Source organism: Nicotiana attenuata, unplaced genomic scaffold, assembly GCF_001879085.1.
Source record: "Nicotiana attenuata strain UT unplaced genomic scaffold, NIATTr2, whole genome shotgun sequence".
In the NCBI taxonomy this organism is placed as follows: Eukaryota; Viridiplantae; Streptophyta; class Magnoliopsida; order Solanales; family Solanaceae; genus Nicotiana; species Nicotiana attenuata.
The window spans coordinates 152,573-163,677 of record NW_017670883.1 but is presented as its reverse complement, the minus strand read 5'-3'; the positions used below and the strand labels follow the sequence as shown (position 1 = coordinate 163,677).

The window sequence follows — 11,105 nt, the reverse complement described above, 5'->3', positions numbered from 1 at the left end:
GGCAGGTCGGGTCGGATGTGGGCGGGTCAAAACAGCTAATACAAAAATGGATGAATTATCCGACCTTATCCGTATTTAATACGGATAAAAAATGGGTCAACCAACGGATAATATGAATATTCATATTATCCATGACTTCTTGAATATGATCACTTTTGGGAGAATTTCTAGTCTCCCAAACTTGAGAAACCCCCAATTTGAGGCTCTATAATGTAAAAGTTAAACCTATTGATTATTCTTTGGTTATCTATTTTCTATGTGGATAATAGGGTTTTTATCCATATTTATTCCGTTTTTAAAAAGTTCATTATCAACCCATTTTTAATGAACAATATGGGTGAATAATTATATTATTTTAACCATTTTGCCACCACTAATCATAATAACCAACTAGCCAAGCCAACTCAATCAGTATAACCACAAATATTTACTTGAAATTATTTTGATTGTTTCACTTCACACCAAAAGTTACATTACGGATACCAAGAAAAAAAATCGCACACTATGATAATACAAACATAATTTAGTACCATTTTCTCACAATAACTACAATTCTAGTGAATTTGTAGTATTTTATTCTTTTAAACACAAGACACCACGCCATTATTTATTTATTTATTATACATAAAAAAGGAGAATTTTGAGAGCATTTGAAGCTTATTTGCACTTGTGGTAGCAGTAGCAATAACGTCTAAAGATGCTCTTCTTAATGCACATACCCCTCTTTGCCCCCTCTTTCTCTTTGCATTCTTCGTCGCAGTGTTCACTAATAAAGCAATAGCCAGAAAATGTCTTGCTCTTCCTTCGGCAAAGTTTGCCCTCTGCCGCTTGCATCTCTGCATGGAGCAACAGCTTATCATAAGTATTTTTTGTTAAAATTATTTATTTGAATCAAAATATTTTAATTCAATATATATATATATATATATATATATATATATATATATATATATATATATATATATATATATATATGGCGGCTATATATTTATTTATTTATATTGGTTATAAGTTATAACAATAATGATAATCATTTCATATTACCGAGTTTCGTATATGATTGTACAAAGGCATACCTAGGTGCTAGCCGCCTGTGCTACGAAAGGATTATAGCAAGTTAACAACTAGCGTAAAATTAATTAATTTTATGTAATATTGTGTTGTAGTTTTGGGTCCAGATCTTTAAAGAGAGGCCAACTAGAATTAGCTTAGAATTCGGGTATTTTGTTGTAAAAACACTAATCTTTTGGAATTAAAATATACGCATACAATATTCACAAATGAAATGACAATGAAAGAAGTACCAACCATTGGATGAAATGAGGAGAAAGCACAAGAGGAGAGCAAGGAAGGTTGTGTAGCTCACTAGTGACTTTGCCATATTCTTATACTTTAGATGTAATTAATGAACTTTCTATTTTCCTTAAAGTTATTTGTGTGTGGACACTACTAAGGGAAGATAGGTATTTATAGCAAAGGCCAGGCAACTTTTTTAATGGTTTAGTCAAAAATTCAAATGAAATATTAATGATTTAGTCAAAATATTCAATGAAACTGTTTTACGCAAGTAGTTGGCTATTGAAAGAAGAAATGAGTAGTTTAACATTCCTCATTGCACAAAACTGAGTTTGCACTCTCAAACCAACAACAACAATAATAACAAACCAAGCTTGATTTGGGGAGGATAATGTGTATCCAGTCTTACCCTATAAAGACAGAGAGATTATTTTCGATGGAATCTCGGCTTAAGTAACGGTAAAAATAAAGCAACAAACAATAAGAGCAGTAATATAATAAGTTAATGAAAGTGAGTGGCATAACAAGTAATAAATTGAACTAGGAATTCTCTTGCTGGTTCCTTCTTCTGTTTAACACACCCCATTGTTAATTAAATCGACTTTCAACTCATAGTTTTAAACTTTAGGCATGTTCAAATTAATATATAAATTTAACTAGTTCATTATACAAGGTATGTTACATCTATAATTGCCCCACACGGTGATGAAATCCTACAAGTAATCTCAAGTTAATACTATAATAGTAACTATGTTCCAATCAAATAATTATAAATATTTAATGTATTTTTTAAAATATTTATAGGGTCTGGAAAAACTAAAAAATACACGTGGAATCGTAATCAACCATCTATAACATTCCCTCATTGACCAAGTCCCTCCTCTCATAAGGTGAATTAGGAAACAGAAAATCATTCTTTTGGAATATAAAGGTATCAACAAAGTTTACTTATTAAGACAATAACTTGAATATAAGCACGGTAGATAATTGTTTTTGGAAGAAATATCGAACGGAAGCCCGGAGCAATAATAAAGTTAATTTCCTAGGACGTATGTCACAAGTTCGAATTGTAAAATCAGTCCTTAACTCTTGCATCCGGGTATGATGTCTATATTATATTATACTCCATCCATTTCATATCAGATGAGGTAGTTTGACTCGGCACCGAATATAAGAAAAAAGAAGAAGACTTTTGAAATTTATGGTCTTAAAAACTTAAGGGGTAAAAGGTTTTGGAGCCATGACATTTGTGTGGCTATAAAAGCTTCTCATCGAGGGTAAATGGTAAAAATGAAAAGTATTATTTCCGAATTTAAAAATATGTCATTTGTTTTGGAACAGACTAAAAAGGAAAGTACTTCATCTAATACGAAACGGAGGGAGTACCTCTTAAGAGGAAACATTATAAATATTGTGAAACAACATTATAATAGTGCGATTAGTCAAATTTTTCAACTGGAGCATGTGAAGGATTAGCTAATATTTGGGAGAAAAACGTATTTATATTGTTTGATCCTACCACTAATTAGAAGTCAAAAAATTCAATGTACCCAAACGATAAATATAAACAATTAAAGATAGTCCTTATTCAAAGAAGCCTTGATCTCCAAATTGGGGATAAGAATGATATAGTTTTTTTTTTTCTTTTTCTAATTTGAAGGTTGAAATAGTAAAGCACAGAGTATAATACCTGTGAACATGTTCATCCAATCAGATTGCAGTAAAAAAAATGTAATAATACGAAGAAAAAAAATTTATTTAGGTCGAAGTTCGAACACGTTCATCCAATAATATTGCAGTTTATTGTTCTTTTTCTATTTATTAGTTTTGCCACTTTATCTGTCCATCCTTAAAGAGCTTTTCGATTTCTTTTTCCTCGTTAGAAGAGGAATTAAGATAGACTCATTTAAACTGAAACTTTCCCTTATTTACCAAGTCTCCCTCTAAAGAAGAGATTAAGGAAAGGGAACAACAACAAAAGCGAAAGGGAATATAAAAGTCTCTATCAAGAAAGAATATTTATTAGTAAAATGGTGATATTTTGAATAATATGCAAATCAACATTTTATTTTGCGGGAAGTTGAATGAAGTCAAATGACTCAGGTTCATTACTTAGTCAAGCAATTAAGAAATATAATGAAGTTTGATTTTTAAAGCAAAATCATTACTAACGATTATGCTAGAAATTTATACGTCGTATACAATTTCAAACTTTTTTCGAACTCTAATAAGAGGGAAATTGCTCAATATTCCGAACCCCTTGCTTCCTCGCTGTTTTAGAAAAATCAAAGCACCAATATTTGTTATCCATTACATTTTTCTCCTCTTTTTTTTTTTTTTTTTTTTTTTTTTTTTTTTTTTTTTCTAAGGGCTATTTTCCATGGGAGAAATTGAAAGTTAGAGTCGACTAGGAGATTGAGAAGAAACTCAAAAATTTACCAATGGCTATGGCTATGGGTCTAAAGTTATTTTATGGGTCTAACTTCATAATCAGTATAAATGTACAGAAGTGTAGTATGAGCACACCACGGCGGTGCCCAGTATGTATCAAAACTAACCTCGGTGGGGTAGTGACGAGGAACAGTCAAGACACCTACTGGTCAAATGAAATGAACAAGATATGATAGTAAAATATCGAGATAAAGATAACGAGATAATACCAACAGTGGAGAGAAATCAAAATACAAACAGGGGAGAACACGGGTAGTAACGAACGATAACCAAGTAAATCAGATAACCAATTAAGTCATATAACCAAGTAAATCAACACTGACATAACAGGAACAGAGACAAGTAAGAATGTATCCAAATAAAGAATGCAATACCAACTCAATCAATCACATCATGTCTAATACACAATCCCGACCATCTCAATCCTCGGTTTCTCATATCATAATTCCAACTTCCGAACCTTCAGCACACATGGCACCTTGTGCCCCCATATTTTCCATCTTACTTTTAACAACAAAATCCACATGCTATGCTATACATAATGTCCGTACAAATGCACTCAAGATGTTCAAGAAGTCTCATTTACCTAGTATAAGTAAATTACAATTTCTAAACTAATTAGGAAAGTCAGCGAGAAAAGATGAGGTTGTTTCTTTTGAAATCATTTGAGTAAAGAAAGTACCCCTTTCAATTAAAATACAACATCGACTGGATTATTACCTTTAACATGGGAGTTAATAACTTAAAACTTAGTAGAAATTCCTTTTTAAGTAAAATACGACCTCAGACGGTTTAAGGGGATATAATTGAGAAACTAATTGAATTAAAGATGTAACAATTTTTGAAGTTTGAAGTATTGGAATGTATGTATGTATGTATGTATATATATATATATATATATATATATATATATATATATATATATATATATATATATATATATATATATATACGGCGAAGTATTGAAAACACTGTAGGTTTCAACATAAAGGATCACAGCAATAAAGGAAATTAAACAGTTAAAACACTTGAATTGATAACAACAAATAAACACAGCAACAGAAAGTGCATGGCATCACCCTTCGTGCTTTTACTCTCATTCTCACCATAAGAATCAATATTCACTTTTATTCTTCCTTGTTGCGGCGTGCAACCCGATCCCAATCATATAGTACTGTTGCGGTGTGCAACCCGATCCAAATCATATAATATTGTTGCGGCTTGCAACCCGATCAAAATCATATAATATTGTTTCGGCGTGCAACCTGATCCAAATCATATAATATTGTTGCAGCGTGCAACCCGATCCTATATAATATTGTTGTGGCGTGCAACCCGATACAAATCATATAATATTGTTGCGGCGTGCAGCCCGATCCCATATATACAAGTCAACACCAATCATAATGAATTCCGGCAAGGTAATAATAAGAAAACAACAATATCCCGGCAAGGGAGTCAACAACAAGAATAAACACATCCCGGCAAGGGAACCAACAGCAAGAATGAAATATGTCCCGGCAAGGGAATCAGCTATAAACAAACTTGTACCAACAATTACTTCACAATGAAGCCTCAACTAAACAACAAGACATAATAAGCAAGTGATAACTACACCGGTAACCACAACAATTGGACATGTAATCCAGTTGCACGAAAGTCATAGAGGAACTCACAATAAAGAAGTATCAAAGGAGTAAGGAAGACAATCACTTCAATTAAGGTAATTAAGGGTCAAAGCAACACGTAAGAATTAGAGGAAAGCTAAAAACATCATGTGGAGCATATAGAAACAATTTAAGCAATTATTACACTAAATCATAACGGAATACTTTCCACATATTGAACGTAAGGACCTAAGAACCCTAAAGCATATTTCCCACAGATAAGTCCGAGCACACACTCGTCACCTCGCATGCACGAACTACAATTAGCATAGAAGACTCAAATCCTAAGGGGAAGTCCCCCACACAAGGTTAGGAAAGATACTTACCTCGAAGACGACAAACCGATACTCTAAAATACTCTTCTCGGGTGAAAAGACCTCCGTACGGCTCATATCTAGCCAAAAACGACTTGAATACATCTAACAATGCAAGAGAAAACAATTTCAATTAACAAAACTATGATTCCTATACAATTTGCAAAAAGTCAACAAAACTCAACTCCTCGGGCCCGCACCTCGGATCCCGACAAAATTTACAAAAACCGAATACCCATTCCGATATGAGTTCACCCATACAAAAATTATCTAATTTCGATACCATTTGGTCATTCAAATCATCATTTTACATTTTTGAAAGATTTCACAATTTTCCCCAAATTTTCCTTTAGATTATCATGAATTTGACGTTAAATCTAAGGTATAATCACAAAATATAGTTGGAAACTAATTAGAGACACTTACCCAATGATTTGGAGAAGTTTGGGTCTTTGAAAAATCGCCTATGGAGGTTTAGAGTTTGAGAAAATTAACAAATGGGTGAAAATCCCGTCAAAAACCTCACTTAACAGGCCTCAGATGTCGCATTTGCGACCCAGGGTTCACAAAATTGCGAACAAAGCAGGGCTGACAGAAGTCGCACTTGCGACCAAATGTTCGCATTTGCGAACTGGGCATCGCAAATGCGATGAAAAAGTTCGCATTTGCGAACACACTAGAAACCGGCAATTTTCCCGACACGAAAATGAGCATAACTTCCTCATACGATGTCCAAATTCGACGATTCTTTTTCCTATGGCTCCGTAATATCGATACAGATCTAATGGTTCAAACAAAACTGAATTTGGATCTCATTTGCTAAATATGGTATCATTTTTGCTTGAAGAAACAACGATGAAGCATCCAAAAACAAGCGCAACATAGCCTAAACCTATCCGAAACTCACCCAAGCCCTCGGGGCTCCAAACCAAACACGCACACAAGTCTAAAAACATCATATGGACTTACTCATGCGGTCAAATCATCAAAATAACATCAAAAACTATGAATTTAACCTTAAAACTCATGATTTTCTAACTTTTCAATCGGACGTCCAAATCACGTCAAATCAATTCCGATTCTCACCAAATTTCACAAATAGGACTTAAATATCATAACAAACTTGTACCAGGCTCCGGAACCAAAATACGGGCCCAATACCAATGAGATCAAACATTAATTAATTTATTTATTTCCTTTAAAAACCAGCACAATAATTTTCTTCAAAAATTATTTTCTAAGGCTAGGGACCTCGGAGTTCAATTCCGGGCATACGTCCAAGTCCCATATTTTACCGCGGACCTCCCCGGATCGTTGGAACACAGATCCGGGTCCATTTACCAAAAATGTTGACAAAAGTCAACAAAAAAAACCAAATTTTAACACTAGAATTACTATATTTTTCATATTTTCACATAAAAGCTTTCCGATTTCACGCCGGACTGTGCACACAAGTCGATACACATAATATGAAGCTGCCCGTGACCTCAAACTGCCGAACCAGACGCAATTGCTCAAAACGATCAGTTGGGTCGTTACATCCTCCTCCATTTAAACATACGTTCGTCCTCGAACGTGCCCGGAGTCGTTCCAAAGCCATCGAAGCACTGCATGAGCTCCTCATACATACACCCGGGGTGTTTCCCCATCATCCAACCTATGCAGTACTGACAATGCAACTTAACTAAATGTCTCATCTCCTCCTTAGTCCATAACCTTAGAACAGGACCCAAACCTCAACATCCGAAATTCATCATAGGACCCGAATTCCACATCATCACACTGAACACACCCAAACAAGCTGAATCGAGCCAAATTTTTCAATCCAGAATACAATCACATGATGTTCCACATAACCCACATACTCGATGCAATAACCTCTAACCACCATAGCTGCTCAAATAACATCTTGGATGCCGACAATATACTTCACATTGAATACAACCTTGTTCCGGACTTCCACAACACTACCCATCATAAAGAGACATGCGGAAACTCATAGCCGCCCATGAAGTCAACAAGTCACGAAGCTCTCTCGCCCGCCAAGGGCCATTACCCAAATCTTAGCAGAAACACCCTCTCACTTCCAAACACTCCCCACCCCCAATACCATAGCACTAATCTCAGGTCTAAAAACCTCATCTCAGCCAATACAAGCAATCCAACTAACAACACATCACGGAACCACACAGATTCTTACACTACACAATTCGTACACCAAATCAGCAATAACTCAATTATGCAGCACAAATAAAGGAAAACAAAGTAGAAGAATTATCTAACAAGTACAACATGTGTGACAACAAAAGTATAGGTTTTTCATCAAATCGTCCCACAGAGGGAAGACACAACATCAAATAAACACAAGGAAAGGGTATCCCACATAACATCCACTGCGGCGCGCAGCCGCTCCCAAATACTCATCGAGCCAAAATGCTCGGGCTCGCTGATCATATGACTACTGATATCAAGTACAGCAGAGTGCACAAATAAAACTGTGGGAAAAAGTGAATAGAAGTAATAATACATAAAAGAAACAAGTACAGCTGAGGTGCAATGAGCAAATTAACATCACGAGGGCTATCTCGCCCGCATCGCCATAAGGCCCGAACGGAATCACAACATGCGTGGAGAATAGTCATACAGCCTCACAGCTCATCACAACATAAGAGAGCAGCACATAACATAGGCCAGAGGCATAAATGATATCCATTATGCCTGATAACATAACCAAAATGGCAATCTCACAGGAGCACACAAACTTAACCTGATACAAGATACATATTCTCATTGAGCTTTCACATTGTCTCAACCAAATCTTGATCCTTCCCAATTAGATAAATATGCTTCAAAAGATCCACAACAACTTATCGATAATACATGTTATTAATTATCCCATTCTCAATATTTCTTCACAATCCGCAATTAGGAAATAGTCCACACATGAGGGCATCTAGCTCCAGACCTCATGAATGCCAAAATTTCCATACCCAACTCAACTACGCAAATCAGATGGCTGATATATCTCTCACACCCTATCATTCTACTGAAGCACCCATATAGGGTTTCTGGCCGTGTAACAAAACATGAACCTCAAAATCCTCAAAACCCGGTAATCACCATGCCACTAACCACGCAACCCGCAAACCAAAACTCAAGGGTCTTTCCCAAACTGCTCGCTCTTCACATGTGATAGCCAACAATGCCAACATTCTATTAATTTCTGATACCGATTCAGGAGAAAACCATAATGTGCCACATATTCCTTATGCCCGTAGTAGACAGCCAACTCAAGCCGTTGCCAAAACATCGAGAACCCCTCCGAGATCCGCCCGCACGCAACTAGGACATCAAGACCACACCTTCTCAACTCAACCGAGTCACACAAACTGTCCAATCCAAGAGTGCTGCTACAAATGCCAGTAGAGAATTCCCATTCAAAAGGACCAATTACTTCCATTGCCATGCTGACCCCATCACTACTGAACTGACCCATTTCTTCAGATAGTCGATAAGCAATATCCCCCCTCAAAGCCCCAATATCATCCCTTGCAAGATCTCAGTCTTTGGTTATATACAAATTTCGGAAACCTTCCAATACCACTTATATACATACCTCAGGCCAAAACTGACGTAAATCTGACTCTGCAATCTGAGCGCCGCTAGTGGACTCCTCCACTTAGCGCAAAGCCATATAACACAACGTCTGATGATCCGCAAAGTTAACCTTCACGGCTCGCACAACACAAATCACAAGGTACTCCAATAGCACTAGCTATCCTCAATCAACCTCCACCTCACGGACCTACCACGATCTCGACGACTAGCTATCAATTAAACCTTCCCAAGCTCGCACTCACCAGCCAGATGCCGGAAACCGCTGCGCCTCCATATGAACAATTGAATAGCCTCTCAATGCCTCTGTATCTTCAGTCTGGACAACACGTTGAGACAATGTCTGAGCACCCCTGACTCCTTCGTAGTCCGTTTGTAGCATCACAAACCACTGGCGCATAGCGGTCACTGAGAGCGTAATATTATACACGAGTGGATGTAAAGGAACATAAGTTATACACTTCGAGCTGAATCAATATCGCACGATAAGGAATGAAAGAAGTGGAATTTCCTAACAGTTCCGTAGCCTCTCGAAGATAAGTACAGACGTCTCCGTACCGATCCGCAAGACTCTACTAAACCTTCTTATGACTCGTAGCACCTATGAACCTAGAGATCTGATACCAACTTGTCACGATCCAAAATCCCTCCGAAGGAGTCGTGATGGCACCTAGTTGTCACGGCCCAAATCCCAAACCCGGCCATGATGGCGCCTCTCGTGAAGACAAGGCCAGACAGACCAATACAGAACACCTCTTTTAAGCAGTTATTTACCATTAAGCAATAATGAAACGTGATTTAATAACAATAAATTCGTGGAAGCATAGATAATAATAGAAGAACCATCCTGACACAGCCCAAACCGGGGCGTCACAAGTCATGAGCATCTATCAGAAAGTAATTCCACTACAAAGTCTAATATATACAAAACCAGAATAACGAACAAGGAAAAGAAAAATGGTGCCGTGAACGCTGGCAGTCACCTCTTTGACTCATATAACCCTGCCTCTGATCAGCCAAAACCCGCTACCGGGTGAATAGATACCTGCATCTGCACGCGAGGTGCAGGGAGTAAAGTGAGTACTCCAACTCAGTGAGTAATAAGAGTAAATAACAGCTGAGCAGTAAGAAATCACGTAAAGCACACCATCATAATATATGGAAGCAGGGCAAAAATCCTTTGAGAAAACAGTGAATCGGTGAAATCTTTAGAAATATTTTGCTCAGTGTAAAATTCTTTGAAAATGATCTTCTCAACGGTTATGAAATGATTTCAAACAGTTAGTGCCAAGAAGAACAAAATTCTGCCCCTCGGGCACAAATACCACGGTATGACAGGTAAAAAGACAAGTAAATATGCAAATGAGCACATAAAAGTTCGCCCCTCGGGCAATATCTCAAAACAGTACTAGCCCCTCGGGCTCACTCTCAAAAACACTCTCAGTACAGTATCATATAGTAACCGCTGCGGCGTGCAGCCCGATCCATATCTCGCTGCAGCGTGCAGCCCGATCCGTATGGGTACCCGCGCTCACTGTGGGGGTGCAGACTCCGGAGGGGCCCCTTACGGCCCAAGCGCAATATCAAGCCATCTCGTGGCATCAAGTATAGGCCCTTGGCCTCATACCAGTATCAGTATAACACTGTTGCGGCGTGCAGCCCGATCCGTGTATATATATATATATATATATATATATATATATATATATATATATATATGTATATATATATATATATGTATATATATATATGTATATGTATA

At 37.0% G+C, this 11,105-nt stretch overlaps 1 protein-coding gene across 1 annotated transcript; it reads right to left on the bottom strand.

Moving 5' to 3' along the window:
* Window positions 1-408: 408 nt before the first annotated feature.
* Window positions 409-1,439, bottom strand: LOC109244189 (defensin-like protein 1). The gene is made up of 2 exons (XM_019411243.1): window positions 1,309-1,439; window positions 409-836 (listed from the first exon to the last, which is right to left on the bottom strand). The coding sequence occupies exons 1-2, from the start codon at window positions 1,379-1,381 to the stop codon at window positions 658-660; spliced, it is 252 nt and encodes an 83-aa protein (XP_019266788.1). The 5' UTR covers window positions 1,382-1,439; the 3' UTR covers window positions 409-657.
* Between the last annotated feature and the right edge of the window lie 9,666 nt (window positions 1,440-11,105).

What these genes read in the sequence shown, in the direction of transcription:
- LOC109244189 (XM_019411243.1), bottom strand. Translation starts at nt 1,381, where the DNA reads ATGGCAAAGTCACTAGTGAGCTACACAACCTTCCTTGCTCTCCTCTTG. An exon ending in TCTCCTCATTTCATCCAATG is followed by an intron (nt 837 to 1,308) that starts GTTGGTACTTCT and finishes TGCTCCATGCAG; the next exon opens with AGATGCAAGCGGCAGAGGGC.